An 18,755-nucleotide genomic window follows, 5' to 3' on the forward strand; every position below is an offset into this window, starting at 1 on the left:
TTTGTCTTTGTCTAGCATTATTTGCTTCAACCTAGGCGGTTGTTGCACTTACATTATAATCCACTGTTCCAATATTTACAGGCTTTTCTTTTTGAAACTTCCACTTGTCTCCTTCATGTGTCTTGTTACCATTGTTTGTCCAAGGAGAATCAAAGGTACCCTTGAAAATAGTTGTGCCACTTTCAAATTTTAGAAAGGAACTGAGCAAAAGTATAATTAAAAAGCTGGGAAAAAAAAAAAAGGGTTACAAAGATTTTATGCGTGGGTTTTAAATGATAGTAAGAATGGGAAAGAAAATGAAAGTATGATTTTGGTGACACAGAAATCTGACAACACAAAGTCATAAATTCAATCATGATTGGCCAATATCCCCATTTTGGGTTTTTCTTTTTCCAGAATGTGAAATGATGATAAAAAAGCCTCAATGTAGCAAAAAAGATTTGGAATTTGAAATACCACCCAAACAAAATACTGTATTTTGAATTTCACTTGAATAGTGCCTATTTACTAGAAGAGTATTTTTAAAATAAATCAATAAATGAAATTTTAGTTTAGCATCACTCAACATTCAACAATGAGGTGAGCAAGAGGTCAGTCATGGACCATGTTTGTCCTACATCTGGAGAGTGAGTACTGAGAAATATGATAATAAAAATAGGTCCCCACATAATTGTGTTCAAATTTGATTTTGAGAATTATCAAAAAAAAAAAAATCGAGATATTTAATTCAATAAAATTGATTTGAGATTCACCTTAAACTGGACATTGGAGGTTCATAATCAAAGGTTATCCAACGATTTATTCTACACAATGAAATGGAAAAGGGAAAACATCCAAGGAAGCAATGTATGATGGTTTTTTTACTTGGTCAAATTATGATTTTTTTTTGTCTCTCTACAATAATTTACTTATGGGTATAGTTTGTTTTTTTTTTTACTTGAATTTGATATAATTCTATCTTTTTACTTTTTACCGATGTTATGCTTTAGTTCAAATAATTAATGCTTTGATTAAGTTGATAAAAAATTAGAGTTCTAATGCTCTCAGAGAATTAAGGCTAGAGGGTTTGCAGATAGAATTTGGGTTCTTTGAAATGATTCTATGAGGGTTGAAGTTGTTTATAATCATTTTCAATTCATGCATGTTTGGATTCGACATATCGATTCAATGAAGAATTTTGTATTCTCTATCATCCATGGATGCCCATAGGCATTTAAGAGGAAATGGTTGTGGGAGGATTTAAAGTCAGTAGTTGATGGTGTTGGAGAATTTGAGTGAAAATAATAGATTTAGAAACAATATGGAATTAAAACAGTAGACTTTGAGGCACGGATGACGCTTTCTAAAGAGAACAATTTGCCCTCACATAAAGTTGCTAAAGGGTTAAGACAAAGGTCCTCCTAGGATACAACGAAGCTTGTTGAATTCCTTCGATTAGCAAAATCAAGGAATTCCTTAACTCCTACTCTAATTTCTGAAATTGGATTGATTGTAATAATAAACTTTTTGAGCACCATAGCCCCTCTATTTATATGCACTCCATGGACACTATTGAAGAGCCATAGCCCTTTGTATTGGACATACTTCTCAGAAGAAACATGTCCCATGGAAATCAAATGTATCCATTAGATGAATGAATCATCACTTTCTAATCTAAATAAGTGCTCATGAATCGCACTAAGTGATCCATTAATGATATCTAATGAACTTGCAATCTACAATTTTCAACAATCCCCTACTAGATTGCTGATTCCAAAAAATAAGTACACAACGATCATACATAAAGAAGTGTAACAACCCGTTTTCAATGGTGTTAGAAACAGTAGTTTCAGGATCACAATTCCGACAATAGAGTCAGTAAATATTATTAATTTAATATTTACGAGTAGTTATTAATGTCATACTAAATTTTCTTTAAGAAATGATTTAATTGCTATTTTGGTCCTTTGGCTAATTAAAAGTCTATGGCGATAAGACTTTTACAATTTAGTCCCTATACTTTAATTATGCAATTAGTAGGAAAAATTGAAGGATCAAACTCTAATAAACTTTTATACTAACTCCATAAACATTTATTTTTAATTTTTATGGACCTGACTTACGAAAATGGAGTTTCAAAATCACATTTTCGACGCCACTGAAAATTGAATTGTTACAAATGAGAACGGCAAAAGAGAAATAAGTTGCATGAATTACTATACATAGTAAATACATTTTCTCGAAAAGTAACAAGAGATGACTTAGAAACTAATTTAACCTTTTGGGATTATTATTTAATTAATTGTAACTAAATAATTAAAGTTTAAAGTGAAAATTAAATTAATTAATTATCGTAATTTTACTAAATAGGACAATTAAATTTATTTACTCGTACATCTTAATAGAATAGTTGTAATGATTCGACGAGATTAGAATTGGATTGAGAAAATAATTTAATTGAATTAATTAATTTTGATTAGATAAATAGTATTTTGAGAATAATAAACTAGTTATTGGGTTGAATATTTATATGAGCTTGATTTAATTAAAAATTAAAATCTGATTGTACATATAATTGTACCAATAAATGAGAGGCTCAACTAAACCCCATAGAGGATAGGGTGGGCAACACATTGGGTTTCGGATACCAGAATGTGCTACCTGTAACACCCCTAACCCCTCTCCATCGTCAGGTTAGGGTTACGAGCATTACTAACAAATCAAAACAAATAATCAATCATAATTAAACATGTAAGCTAGTCATTAACATTTTAATATACAAGGGCAGGTCACGACAATCTAATACTTTCATACTAGAATCTTAAACAATCGAATAACGAATCATGCTATGCAATGCTAAACTTGGTCTTTTACTATCTACACTCTTATCACTATTTATCTCTTCTTGAATGCTAGAAATTGGTTATATACAAGACTATTCCAATTATTAGCATCAAAGTATTGGTCCATACTCCGACTATTTTTTTTATCTTCGATAAAGTTAGTAGAATGCACTTAATTTAGGTTTGCTAATCCATTCCAATTCAGAGTAAAAGTTACTCTTACAACCCCTATTTTGAGTCTATGGGACCCTAAAAATATTTTAAAAATAGACATGGACTAATTTGAAACAATTTTAAAAGTTTTGGGCCATTTTCAAAAATTCCTAAAAATAGGGGACACACGGCTATATTCCAAGCCGTGTGGAATGCCCCGGGCCGTGTGACTCTTGAAGTTGGGACATACGGTCATGTCTCAGCCCGTGTAAGTCATTGACTTCGGTCACACGCCTGTGTGACACACAGCCGTGTGCACCTAAAAGTACATTAAAACTTAAGTTTACCATTTCCTATTTGCTTGAACATTAAGCAACTCATTTATCAATCATTTAACCTACTCAAAACATGATTAAGCATGCTTAAAACAAGCACAAACAATCTATTTTAAGTGCCTAACTAATGTACCCTCATTGGTACCACAATTTATATCATCAAACACACTAGCAAGCAATCAACCCTTCAAGCTTTCCTTCATGCTAAATTTCACCATAATTGGACCAACACTTAGCTACTTAAGCTACTAAACTTTGAACTAACACATACCAAAGTATTGAGTTAAGCTATTATATCAACATAGCCTCATTCACTACCAAAGTATAACTCAATGGTATTTCTATAATCTAAACAATTTAACTTGATATGAGTAATCAAAGTGTGAGAATGTAACAAGAAATATATGCACTTATAATGTAACAAGAAATATTATGCACTTATGTTTCAAATCAATAATACAAAATTTCTCATTCTTTATTACATCCTCTAAATTCCATATGTTAATATATATATATATATATATATATATATATATCAAAGGCATTTCACATAGCATTTGAATATTTCAACTCATGCAATGGCATGATTCATCTCTTTTTATCAATACTTGAATTCATTTCAAGTTTCACATTACATTTCATCATTTCATATTACAATTCTCATCTCATATTCATTCATCATCTTTGCCATTTTAATATCAATCACATAAATTATTATTTTACTTTCCCCTCTTAACACGACTCGGATTCGGACGGATACACGAATCCAACCAACATACACCAGTTTGGCACCTAGTGCCTCATTGGATAAATCTAGAGTAATAACTGCGCCCAACGCTATATAATTTGACACCTAATGTCTCATTGGTTAAACCAAAGCAAATTGGCACCCAATGCCTCATCGACTCGAGGTTGAAGTAATCCTTAAACTCTTCATATCTTATGGCATGCCATCTATATCCTACTCAGCCAGATACAGTTAATAGGGTTTCATTTCACTTTTCAACACAACCAATGTCTCAATTTCACATATATACACATTATCACATATATACATATATTCCATATATACACATTATCACATATATACATATATTCAATTCAATCTTCATATTTTCAATAAATTTATAATATTCCAAATCAATCCATTCCAATCGACTATGAATTCAATTCAATCTCAAAGTATAAAAGTACTCACCTCAAATGTTTACCATATGCAACAGTTCAAAATGCAATAATTTATAACTTAGTTCAGATTATAGAAACACAAACTGTGAATTCTGAGTTATTCGGCGTCGATTTTATCCTTCCCTTTTTCACTCGAGGATTCCAGTATGACGTTAGCTACGAAATAAAACAATTAAATCACATTAATATTACACATTTCAATTTCACATTAAATTTTAATTTTCACACTATATTTTGCTTATTCTTCAGTTTAGTCCCTAAACCGAGACTAGTTTTTAACTTTCACATTTAAATTTATATTTTTATACTAATTTCACTCTAAACTATATTTAGCTTCCTCTTTTCCAATTCGACCTCTTAATTTCAAAATTTTTATAATTTAGTTCCTATTTCTCAAAATCAACAGTTTATTCCATAATTTAGCCCGTTTCCATTTCTAACTTAAAAATCTATCTATTTAATCCCTATTACTTAAACTATTCAACAATGTCAACATCTAAAATCTTGACCAATACTAAAAATTACAACATGAGTCAGGTAGCCCTAAGTACCGAAATTCTAAAAGCGTAAAAATTACAAAAAAAATAACTGAATTACACTAATCAATTTAGATTTGAACCCTTATGTCCCTTAGCCGTGGACCCTTTCTCTCATTTCTTTCTTTCTTTTCCTTTTCTATGTTTTGTAATTTGCATGCATTCATCTCTTTCTATTTCATTTAATTTTTTTTCATTTTTTATTATTACTTAATAATATATATATATATATATATATATATATATATATACACATGTTTGTTATTTAGCCCATGGCCGAACACTTATACACAAAAATTAATTAAGTGGCACAATTGCTACTTTAGTCCCTTTAGTTTATTTCAATTATAATTTAATTTTTAACCTTTACGTGATTTAATCCCTGTACCTTAATAACTCCTAATTTCTTGAAATTTACTAATCCAAAAATTAATTAACTACTAAGCTAGCCTCAATATTTAAATAAAATATTTACGAGTCCGTTTTACGAGTATGAAATCCCAGAAATATACTTTTCGACACCCTTAACTATCGGATTGTTACACTACCCACTAGGTAAAATCCTAAGGGGATTTTAAATTTTAATTAAAATATTATTTTCACCTCTCTTACCATTGTAATAGAACTCTTGTGATTTTTTTTTTCTATATATAGGGTTTATGGGGTAGTGAATTACACACATCATTGATATGTGAATACATTGCCAAAATTTAGGAAAGTTTTAAGCTACAAATAAATTTTATTTTTTATAGTACTCGTGATAGTGGATTCGGTTTTGGTCTCATAAAGAAAGTAAACTTTTCCCATTGAAAAGTTTTATTTTTCATTGTATTCGGTTAGTGGTAAGAGCGTACTCTTTTAACAACCAGAGGTTCAAAGATAGCAGAGAAAATCATTTGATATAAAGTAAAAATTCGACAAGTCTCTCTAATCATTAAATATATGTATTAAACTTGAATTTTTTTTTACCATAAATAACACAATAAAAGTTCTGAGTTTTATAATAATATTAAATATTCGTTCTGCAACAAAACGCTTTTCATAATAAAATTTTCCAACAAACTCCTCCCATGTACATATGAATAAGACATAGGTTGTTAATAAAGTCATTGAAAGAACCAATTTGTCTATGCTAAACAGGAATTTAGGAAGAACAAATAAAGTTCATTAGAGCATGGACTATTGTCAACTTTCTTAGACCTTCGACAGTTCTAGAAGAGGACATTCATATTTTAGGCAACAACAACAATAAGATCAAGGCACATGTCACCTCAGACTCGCGAAACATATATGAAATTTCAACCAAATGATAGTCCACAGTTCGAAATACATCTCTTCAGATAACCAGAAGCACATGAAATGTAAAAGATCAAACAGAGAAACACCCGTAAAAACCCAAGCACAAAACTAATCGCAAAAGATCACAATACCTAAATGGTACAATAGTAACAACTAATGTGATTGACTGACTAGGTAAAATAAACCATGAGAATGGAGAATCAAAATATACATAAAGAGAGGAAGAGAAGCCCATAAATTCAAAGGGATCCCGAGTCTCAATAGCAAAATCTGACCCTAAAGATGATTGTAACGGGCGCAAATTAAAAAGAAAACCGCGCACATCAACGCACCAGCAAGATGAACATAACATGCCATGGAAGAAGAAAAAGGACAAGCTCCCTTTGAAAGATTACTTTTTGACTTACAGAAACAAGGCATTACAAAAATAATTTTGTGAATGAAATCATACCAATATGTAGATCCAGCTGTTGCGGTATGGGTGGGCAGCTTCAGCTTTCCCAAAACCCCATCATTCCATCGATAACAATTTTCAAGGGATGAAAATGACCATCCCCTAACTTTACAAAAAAAGTAGCAGGCTTTTCGTTTTTAATCTCAGTTTACAGCTAATCGTACTAGTATCTTCTATCATCAATCATCTTCATTTCCTTTTTATATAATCACTCCTACTCCCCACTGCTCCAACGCTTTACTCAAAATTGTCACCACATATATAGCTCACTATACATTTTCAAATGTTTTTAGCTTACCTCTCTACTCTCCAATGTTAACAAACCCTAAACAATTATTCTATTAGAATCACACACACACACACACACACGACAGCATCGTAAACTCAATATTGATTTAGAGTTTCCATGAATGAATAGAAAAAGTTTCCTTTTCCTTTCCCTTGCACTTTCTCCACCTGATTTGGAGAATAATGTTAATTAATGTTAAAAACAATTTGAAAATTAAAAATAATGTAAATATTTAATTTTTGGTGGGGCTTTGAGAACAGATAATTCACTGAATTAGACTGTTAAAAGTCATAGAAAGTATTGACTGATGTGAGCCACATTTCAAATCCCTTACCCAACAAAAACAGCATCCTATAAAAATATATTTCATTAATTTTCTCCAGAAAAAAAAAGAGTTAAATTTTAAAATAAAATAAAATAAATTTTTTATCTGCACGATTCCCATTAAACTTGAACTTAAGCCCATCATCTATAACAAGTTCGAATCTTACACTGAAACTGGTTTTTCCCACTCTCTTTCCTTCCCATTTTCTTCCATCCCAACATGTCCCTCTTTCTTCTCTGCCTCCTCTCTCTCCTCCCCCTCTCTCTCTCTTCACCAACTGAACTTGACCTTCTCCTCCAAATCAAAGCCTCCTTGGACCCTGACAACCGCTTCTTGTCTTCCTGGACGCCTTACTCCGACCACTGTAGCACCGGTTCATTCGATGGGGTCGCATGCAACGGACAAGGCCGCGTTGTCAACATTTCGTTGCAAGGGAAAGGTCTCTCCGGTCAGATACCGCCGGCTCTTGGTGGACTCAAGAGCTTGACCGGTTTGTACCTGCATTTCAACGCGTTGAGTGGGGAGATACCCAAGGAGATCGTTTCTCTGAGTCAACTCACCGATTTGTATCTCAATGTCAATAACTTGTCCGGAGAGATTCCTCCTTATATTGGCAACTTGACTGATCTTCAAGGTGTTCAGAAAACTCTTTTTTTTTTTTTTACTTTAAATGTATGTGTGTGTTATGTATATTCTATAGATCTGTTTCCTTATAGGATCCATATAGAAATTAAAGGATTCGATAGAAAAATTTTCATGATAATTAACATTGGGTTCTTCTGGTTACAGTTCTTCAGCTGTGTTACAATAGGTTGACTGGGGGTTTACCAACGCAGTTAGGATCTCTACATAAGCTTACTGTTCTTGCTTTGCAAGATAATCGACTCACTGGTGCAATCCCTGCAAGTTTGGGGGATTTGGGGATGTTAACGAGGCTGGACTTGAGCTTTAATAACCTTTTCGGTTCGGTACCAGTGAAGTTAGCCAATGCTCCAATGCTCAAAGTGTTGGACATCCGCAACAACACCTTATCTGGCAATGTCCCACCAGGTGATATACTCACTCTACTGTCTTTCTTTACACTGATTCTTAAAATTGTGTGGTGCCTTCATGTGCTTAAATCAGTATCTTTGTGGATGAAATGCAGTTTTGAAGAGGCTGCATGCTGGGTTCCAATATGAAAACAATCTTGGTTTGTGTGGTGTTGGGTTTCCTAACTTGAAAGATTGTGCGGATTCGAGTAAGATATATAGAAGCAGACCTGAACCATTCAAACCCAATGGCCTTAACCAAAAGAATATCCCGGAGTCTGCTGATTTACCAACTGAATGCAGCAAAGCTAACTGCTCGAGTCCATCCGGTAGTACAAAAATCGGTGTGGTCTCCGGCATTGTTGGCGTTGCTCTTGTGTTGACAGTTGCAGCACTTTTTACTTTCGCATGGTACCGTAGGAGAAAACAGAAAATCGGGAGTGCTTTCGATAGTTCAGATAGTCGGCTTAGCACGGACCAGGTCAAGGAGGTTAACAGGAGAAGTGCCTCGCCCCTAATTAGTTTAGAGTATTCTAATGGTTGGGATCCTTTAGACAAAGGTAGGAGTGGGAATGGGTTTTCCCAGGAAGTTTTTGAGAGCTTTATGTTCAATTTAGAGGAAGTAGAGCGTGCGACTCAGTGTTTCTCGGAAACAAATTTGTTGGGGAAGAGTAATTTCTCAGCCATCTATAAGGGCTCCTTAAGAGATAGTTCTGCTGTTGTAGTAAAATGCATTGCCAAGACAAGCTGCAAGTCCGATGAATCTGAGTTTCTGCAAGGTCTCAAGATATTGACTTCATTGAAACACGAAAATCTAGTGAGGTTGAGAGGCTTTTGTTGTTCAAAGGGCAGGGGTGAGTGTTTTCTCATCTATGATTATGTCCCAAATGGAAATCTGTTGCAGTATCTTGATGTAAAGCAGGGAAATGGAAAGGTTCTTGAATGGTCCACCAGGATTTCCATCATATATGGCATTGCCAAAGGTCAGTTTATCTTAAATATGTGAATGTTTATGTAAATATTCTATTAAAGCAGTTTATTGGAACAATTGCATGTTTTATGCTTGCAGGTATTCGGTATTTACATGAAAGCAGAGGAAGCAAACAGGCTCTCGTTCACCAGAATTTATCTGCAGAGAAAGTGCTTATAGACAACCGATCCAATCCCTTGCTCTTGGATTCCGGCCTGCACAAACTCGTTGCAGACGATATTGTCTTCTCTACGCTCAAGGCTAGTGCTGCAATGGGATACCTCGCTCCGGAATACACTACAACTGGCCGTTTCACCGAAAAAAGCGATGTGTATGCATTTGGTATGATTTTATTTCAGATACTAAGTGGAAAGCGAAAAATCACCCAACAGATCCGCCACGCTGCCGAGACGTCAAAAGTTGAAGATCTTATCGACATGAATCTTGAAGGAAAGTACTCAGATTCTGAAGCCACTAGACTTGGTAGAATTGCACTTCTTTGCATCCATGAATCTCCTTACCACAGGCCATCCATTGACAATGTGATACAAGAATTGAGTGCATTAATGAGCAGCTGTTGAAGTTCTTTAGAGTTATTACCTCAACTTTCAAGTGACCCAAGGCAGGAATTAGGCTATTACTAACCTCTGGTTGATGCCATAACGTAAGCACTAGTTTTACTGATCTCATCTAACAGCTTTGTCCTTTACTAAGGATTTGGAACTCTGTCAGTGTATCTATGTTTCAAGTATTGTATCATTTCGTTGCAATTGATGTAAAAGAACCAAAGGTAGATGAACCTGCCTGCCTTTCAAATGAATCAATTTGAATGAAATAAGGCTGTTTTCTGTACTAACTTTTTAATGGTCTCAAGTCTTCCAAGTTCCAGTCATGGCTACAAATATGAAGGTAACATATGGAGATAGAAATGACCTTATATATTCATATTGTTTTTATACCTGTACAAGAAAATGTTGAATATATACCTGTATGGGACACTCATACCCTAGTGTAACATAGGCGTGGAATTAAGGGATGGATAAGACAATTCTGGGGACTGCTTTTTCTTTCCTTTTTAAAGAAACGACAATTGAACTTTTATGCACAAGTTGCTAAGAGAAATGGAGGAATGTTATCGTTTTTTACTCCATTCCAGGACTGAAACATGTTGCACCAGCACGTGAAATCGTTGGAAACTGACCCCAAAGAGTGTAAAAATATATACTAACAATGTGGTGGGCAAATGTTGCAGGCAGGCACTAGCAGCAGAAATAGCCAACTAGCTTATGGACAAAGAATGAGTCCAAAGCAACGCCACTGCTCAAAAACTTTTTGAATAGTAATGGTGATTCTGCAAAAACTTATGAAATCAGTGACAGGCCCTTTCAGTGTATATTGTGATTGGATAATCATAAAGTTGTGATGAAAAATTGCAGGTGAAATGGCTGAGGGACCAGAAAGACTTCATGTCCATGGGAAAACTGAAAGCCAATTCACTCAAGCCATGAATTACTAACGGTAACCCATCGATTTCAGTACTCGAATCATCCTTTATCTTCTATACCCAGAAGTCGTATTCGGCTTTGAGCCACTGTATCCAAACTTAAGAGGGATACCGATGGCATTAAAGCCCATACAGAACCCTACTCAACCCGATTTGGCACATTTTTTGGATTAAAATATGCTTAGATCAATGTATTTTTCATACTTTTAAAATTTAAGCTTCCTACTTTTATTTGAAGGAATTTAATCCTTCTATTTTTCAGATTTAAAATATAAGTTTTTATTAACAACACTATTAAAATTCTTTATTATTTTGTTAAATTCATGTTCATTACGTCATTTTTCTTGTTACATGATTACTAAGTGAGTATTTATTTATTTCAAGATATCACACCAGTAAATTTAACAAAAGAATTTTAATGGTGTTAATTATTGATTCAAATTTTGGAATATGAATAGTAGGACTAAATTCTAAATGTAGGAATAGTACAAGGACTTGAACTCTATTTTAACCTTTTTTTTTCAACATATAGATTCTATTAAATAAAGAATAGTACTTGGTGGCCCGAAGGCCCATAAGGCATAGGCCCAAGAAGCTTGAAAAAAAAGAAAGCACAAAGGTCATAAACCCTAGCCCAACTCAACAGGAACTTAAAGCCTACAAGGAACTCTAGCTCATAGGAACAAACTATCAAGGGTTAGGGAGCCCTATCACCATTGTCAGAATGAACGCCTTTGACTGGGGAGACTATTTTCCAACAAATGAAGGACCTGAAACACCAAGAACCGACCGAACGAAAAACAAGATCCTGGGCAAACTATCTAATTTGGCTTCAATTACTAAATTGACTGGCTTCTTCATGCCATCCCATTCCAACCGAAAAATCAAAGAGTGACTAGGGTACCTCGAGGAAAAAGGCTAAAGCAAAGGTGAAATCATCGAAGCCTAAATCAAATGGTTTATTAGAGAGGAGTTTGAAAGGACTTAGGAAAGCGCCACCACTTGGGGGAGAAGGAGAGCCAACTTGACAACAAGGAGTGACTGACAACACATAGAAACTCTCCAAGATCGTTTGGTGGAAAGAAAATAAAAAGGAACAAAGGAGAAACCTCCTAAGAGGGAGAAGCCAAGTGAAAACCCTTAAGTCAAAAGTTATTAATCTGATCAATTGTTAGAAAAATATAAATAATAAAATAATCACTGTGCCATGGAAGAACCATTGCCTTAGAAGCAAATTCATCCTAATTAGTGGTATCGAGTAATGGACATCGCCCCCAGGTTAACACATTACTTTTATATTTGTACATCCAAATAAAAAAGGTGGAACAATGATTGGAATTGCTCTTCTCAAAGGAATTAAACACTCGATTTGAAGAAGTGACTAAAAGAAAGAAGGTAAATAAATAAAGGAAAGAAAAATGATTTCTCTCTTTTTTTTTGTAAAATGAGAAAGAGGACCTGCTATTTATTTTGTTTCTTGAAGGGCAAAACGGTAAGATTTCACAAATGGTGCAATTGAAGGAAGTTGAATAGATTTTCCGTAACTGATTAGATTCTCTGAAAAAATATTTCTATTTACATAAAATAAAAAATTATCCAAACATGTTACCATGGACCAAACCAAGCAGATGACAACAACACTCATGTGTTGGACCTTAGCTTTAATTACTCAATAAAGGTAAGAAGTAAGATTATATTTAAACCCTCTTAGAAGCCTTTTCCCAGCCAATGTGGGACTACCCTTTTCTTTTGCATTACCAACAGTCTTCAAGCCAGAAAAAGAAGTGGCCGGTGAGGACAACAAAGTGGTGATGGAAAAAAGAAAGAAAGAGAGGAGTGGAGGGAGAAAGGGGTGATGTCAACGAGGAGGTTGTGGCATTAATGGCACAGGACACTAATTGCCAGAAGGAGATATGAAAGAGGGAGAAGAAAAAAAGGAAGAAGAGAGAGGAAGGGAGGGGAGGAAAAGATATGTAGGGGAGAGTGGACAAAGACAAAGCGGGAAAAGGGATGAAAATGCTTGCGATTGGCCTTTGGGCCAGTGACAAACTAGATAAGGGTAGGTGGGAATTAGGCTAAACTTTTAGGGGTTTCCACAGGAGAGAGAAAATATTTATTTTAGCTAAAGTCGATACTCGATGCACCCTATTTACTTGATTACTATGCATTAATTCTTATTTAATATAATTATACATATGAAATTTATATTATTTTTCATATATGTATATATAAAATTTTGATTCTGTTTCAATTATATCGTATTTAAAGAAAATAAATAAATTTATTTATTTTCATATTTGATTAGTATAATTGTTTGTGTATGTAATATCCAACATAAAATGGTGCTAATTTGATAATGTTGTTAGCCATTTTTAAAATTGAATCAAATTAAAATTTCATATGTAATTTTGATATTTATTCGAAAAAGAAATGGCTAAGATGCTGATAAAATTAAGGGTTTAATTTTGCTCTCAATCTCTATATTCTTTGCACATTTAAAATTTAGCCGTTCTAGTTATAATGCTGTGAATTCAATCCCTATAGGATTATCAATTAGAATTCAATTTCTTTGATGTAAGCAAAGTTCCAAGGACTTTAAATTACCATCTAACTATTTAATATATATATATATATATATATATATATATAATCCAATTTCTTTGATAGAATTCTCAATTAAATTTTATTTATTAAATCAAATAAGTAAGAACACTAAAATTTCGAAATTAAAAAAAATTAAAATATGTAGACAACATAGGGACCGATAGCACTAGGATGATCTATTTTATTTATTTATAATATAAAAAATCAGCGCATATTAAATAAGAAAAATTGCCGTCGTTAAAGTTGGAATTTTAACCTAAAAATAATTGAATTACCTAATTAAACCAACAGATAAAAACTATGAACCTTTATTATTGTTAGAGATCGACCTGATTAAACAATAAGTAAAAAATAACGGAAGAAATTAAGAAATTGAACATACGAATTTAACGTGAAAAAATTTCTTCAAAGAGGATAAAAATCTACGGGCAAATATAATTTTACTATAATTATAAAAGAACGAAGAGTACAAAAGATGGAGGGAAAACTAAACCCCGATCGCAAACCCGAAAATAAAGAACTCTCCAAACGTAAACACAAAATTCTCTAAATATGTTATGAGTTCTAATATCTAATGAGTGTATTTTTTAAGGTTGTAAAAGAGCCTTTTTGCAGACTAAATTTATAGATCAAATAATAATAAAATAATCTAGACTAATCACAGTATAATTAAAATAAATAAAAAAAATTAATTAAAAAATTATTTATTAAAATTAACTGAAATGGGAGTAATGCTTAACAATTACAATGTGATTTAAGTCCTAAAAATAGGTAGAGCAACGCTTCAACTCTTAATAATAACAACTTTTTCAAAATCTTAAAAAATTCAAATTAAATTATTTCAATACGAAATGTTTAGCTGCAGTACTGGTTCATGGTACAGACACAATTTGGTGAAGGAATATGCCTTTATAGTTGTTGGGAATTTATGTAAATAATGCAGCACGTTGAAATGGTCCAAAAGAAACAGTTGAAATTTCTCTTTCGAAGGCGATAGCTTTGTCAGTTTTAAACTAGTTTATGATAAGCCAAGCTATTGATTATATGTTTAAAACCCACCACCTTAATCATATTACATATTATATCAGTCCAAAACTTACTTTTACATATTTACTTGGTAGAGGGGGGCATTGACCTGCCAATATCACTGTCATGACATCTTGTATCAATCTAATAATACTGCCAACTTGAGAATATAATAGTTATGATCGTCATGCTCTCTTCTCACCATTATTTTACTTTGCTTGGATTTGCTTTTTTAGATATTGATGCCTATACTTATCGTACTAATGTATTTTTTTTTAAACTAATATCTTACACCAACGTCAGGTTTAATACTATTTGAAATTTTATTTTTTAAATTGATATCTGTATTTTTCTGATCCAGATGATATATGTATTTAACAAAATTGTATATTTTGGTACCTAAAAAAAGAGATTAACATTTTAGTATTTAATTTGAGTTTGAACTAAATTTGATAGAAATTCATAATTTACTAGTAATATTAATAAGGGTAAACTACACAAATATTCATCTAAATATAAAAATTCTCATTTTAGGCACCTAAAAAAAAACTTTGCAATTTAGACACTCACGTTACATATTTTGTTCATTTTGACCACTCTCATTAAAAACTCTAACAAAAATCTAACATATCATTTTTTACACGTGGACTAATCATTAGATGCCACATGGCACAATTTTGCAAACCTCTTTAAACTTTAAAGGACTAAAATACAATTTATTCAATACTAACATTAACCAAAATAAAACATTTCGTTATTTTTTGAGTTTGAGTTCTAACCCACCCAACGATTAGATAGCCATGGAAACCATTTGTTGTATGGTTTAGCGACTAATTTGGCAGGTTAGGTACTCATTCCTAGATCGACTCATTAGCTTGGGGCTTCCTAGCACAAGGAATTTCCAAGGTTTAAATCCTAACAATTTTGATGGACATGGAAACTATAACATTGGATTTCAAGAACAAAGTGTGTTTCTAGAGATTGGGTTTGATACACTTGGTAAACCTAGAGGAATGGATATTTGCATGATAACAACAACCAAATATGATAAGGAAGGCCAAAAGCTATTGACCCTAACAAGTATGCCTTTTAGAGAATGTGGTGGTGGTCTTGCAATCCAACAACGCAATAAGAAGCTAAAGGCTCACCACTTTGAAAAGATGAGTATTTTCCCCTACTAAAGGGCAAAAAATATGTCGATGGCCATCAAACTGCTGGGTGGGTCAAAATCCATACCCAAACCCAAAAAATAACCAAATGTTTCATTTTGGTTAATTAGTATTGGATAAATTATATTTAGTCCTTTAAAGGTTAAATGGGTATGTAACGGTAAGTTGTGCCATGTGGCATCTAATGATTGGTCTACGTGTAAAAAAATTCCATGTTAGATTTCTGTTAGAGTTTTTAACGGAAGCGACCTTAATGAACGAACAATGTAACGTGGGTGCCTAAATTGCCAACATTTTATTTTGGGTGCCTAAAAGGAGAATTTTATTAGTAATTAATTTTCATTGAATTCACCTTAAAACCCAAATTAAACACTAAAAAGTTAATACTATTACCCCTAGGTACCAAAATGTTTAACTTTTGCCAGATACAAGTACCACAATAGAAAAAAAGACACAAATACCTTATTTAAAAAATGTCAAACTAAGGTATCAAATGATATATTAAGCCATTAATTAACTTGATAAATTAATTCAATTCAAAATAACTCATCCACATGATTTATGCATATAAAATTTGAATATGCATACTCAATATCCTAAAACATTATATAATGTCGAGGCAAGATGAGTTGACTAATGCTAAGTGGCACTCTATAATGCTAACTATAGACTGCCACTAAGGTAGTTTAAATACTTATTATATTTGAGTTGACAATTTAATGAAAAAAATATTTGGACTTGCTTATGTGTTGTTATATTGAAGGAACTTTGGTTCACCTATGGAAACCAATCCTTGGAGTTTGAAGATTCGATTGGATTTGAGTGAATCAAATTGTTACACCCCTTGCCCAATCCGATCGCTAGCTCTGAGCTACGAGATGCCACATTCGTAGTCGGAGCAATTATAGTCAAATTACAATAAAATATTCGTGTACATATGTAATTCAGAGCTAAACACATTCATTTATGGTTAAACAAATAAAACTGAGTCTTAATCAGGCTTACAAAAGCCCTTTTGTTGACTTGAGCATGAAATAGGACCAAATTGAAAAATTTCAAAGTTTCAAGGCCAATGTCGTGACATCGCCAAATTTTTTATCACGTCATGACCTCAGGCCACTTAATGTCGCGACGTGACTCATTGTTGGCTGACATTATAACGAGGAAGATTGCTTGTCAGGACGTGGACTCTGCTTTTGGTAAAAATGAACCATTTGGTACCTATTTCATGCCTTTCACACAACCCTTCCAATTTGTACATTATTGACTAGGTTCTCCTACACCAAAAGCACTTCAAAACACATACAAAAACTAACAATTCAATTATTTTAATTCAACCAATTCAATATAACTCAATTTAGCACAAGACAACCAAAACAACTTATTCAATTTCAAATCATTCAACCAATCAACTAGTCCTTCAATACCATGTTCTTTTCTTTGTTAAACCTTCCTCAAAACATGCTATTTTAAATCATCAAGCCATATATAAATACCAGCATCTAGGTCATATATATACATATCAAGTTCAATACCATGGATCAAAATGACTTTCAAACATCATCAAGACTTCGTACATTCAAGTTTGTTCCAAAACACCTATATGCATGCCACAAACCTAAGGTTCAAAATGATTAAATATCTACCAAATATGTGATAGGATAATGTAAGCTTCGAGTTGATCTGACCTGACGAGTTTTGCAAAATGATCTATAAAAGAAAGGGAAAATAAACGGGGTAAGCATAGCAAATGCTTAGTAAGTTCATAGGCATTAAACATCAACTTACCTCAATTTACAATTTGATATAAGAAGCTATTTAACTTGGCAAAGTTTTTCTAAACATAGCAATTCACATATCAATAAGGTGAGTTAACATATAATGACATCAAATGACAATTCAAACATATATCAATCCAATTTAATTCCAGTCCCCATAATCAAATCAACATTTAACCAATTGGATGAAAAACTCATAACATTCCATTCCCACTTTTCACTTTTCATTAACTTTTTTAGCCTGATGAACTCAAGTGAACAAATTCGGATACACGGGTAACAACACCACACCAGGTTGCTAATTAGAACAGTAACTACACCACACCAGGGAATCGAAGTGCAAAGCCCGTAGAAAACTATACGTATAATCATATAAAAATACACCCCTCCACTATATCATGGTCTCCTTAAAGGAATACAATACTTGATGATCCGTAACAAATGCTGGATCCCGATATAATCAATAATGATCTCCACACAACTAATTATCCCGTACTAACATATATACCGTATGAGAGCACATATAATCCTATTGGCATGCCAGTCGTATCCTATCCTTTATTACGTTCACTCAGACATGTTTAACATGTATAACCATTTGTTTACAATTTAGTCCATATCTCGCCTTTTGTACCAAATCACTAACAATTCAAATTACAATCAAACATACGCATATTCATAATTCAAATGCATAAAATTTAAATACAATTATGTCATATGAAATTACCTGGAAAAATCAACAATTAAGTTAGATCCTCAAGGTCTATTTAATAATTTTGACTTTTCTTCGATTATCTTCAATTTGGTTCAATTCTTAATCTATCCAATAATTCGGTTTAATTTATCAATTCCAAACATCTTATAACATTCTATTTTAAGCATGAATCAGTTCAATTTTATTTTTCAAATGCCCCTAAAATTTTACATTTTATTTAATTTAGCCTTTAAAATTGAAATTGCAATATCTTACAAATTTGAGCTTTGGTTTCAAAATCAATCTCAATTACATCCTTTTAGGACCCTTTATTATCTATAATTACAGAAATTTCACACCAAATATTCAACCTATGCATTTTGGTCCTTTTGAACAAAACTAACAATTTACAGTTTACAAATTAGTCCATTTTTACATCTAAGCTTAAAATCTAATAATTTAACATCAATTTCATCAAGAAATCATCAATGGAAACTTTCAAAAAATTTAACAATTTTACAAATCGGTACATTTTCTAGCTAAATCAAGCTCCCATGACCTCAAAAACATAAAAATTA

At 32.8% G+C, this 18,755-nt stretch overlaps 1 protein-coding gene across 1 annotated transcript; it reads left to right on the forward strand.

Moving 5' to 3' along the window:
• The first annotated feature begins 7,423 nt into the window (after positions 1 to 7,423).
• Positions 7,424 to 10,258, forward strand: LOC108467425 (somatic embryogenesis receptor kinase 5). Its single transcript, XM_017768030.2, has 4 exons — positions 7,424 to 8,035; positions 8,191 to 8,451; positions 8,549 to 9,415; positions 9,502 to 10,258. The coding sequence occupies exons 1-4, from the start codon at positions 7,621 to 7,623 to the stop codon at positions 9,981 to 9,983; spliced, it is 2,025 nt and encodes a 674-aa protein (XP_017623519.1). The 5' UTR covers positions 7,424 to 7,620; the 3' UTR covers positions 9,984 to 10,258.
• Positions 10,259 to 18,755: the final 8,497 nt, after the last annotated feature.

The sequence above is a fragment of the Gossypium arboreum genome, chromosome 8 (genome assembly GCF_025698485.1).
Source record: "Gossypium arboreum isolate Shixiya-1 chromosome 8, ASM2569848v2, whole genome shotgun sequence".
NCBI lineage: Eukaryota > Viridiplantae > Streptophyta > Magnoliopsida > Malvales > Malvaceae > Gossypium > Gossypium arboreum.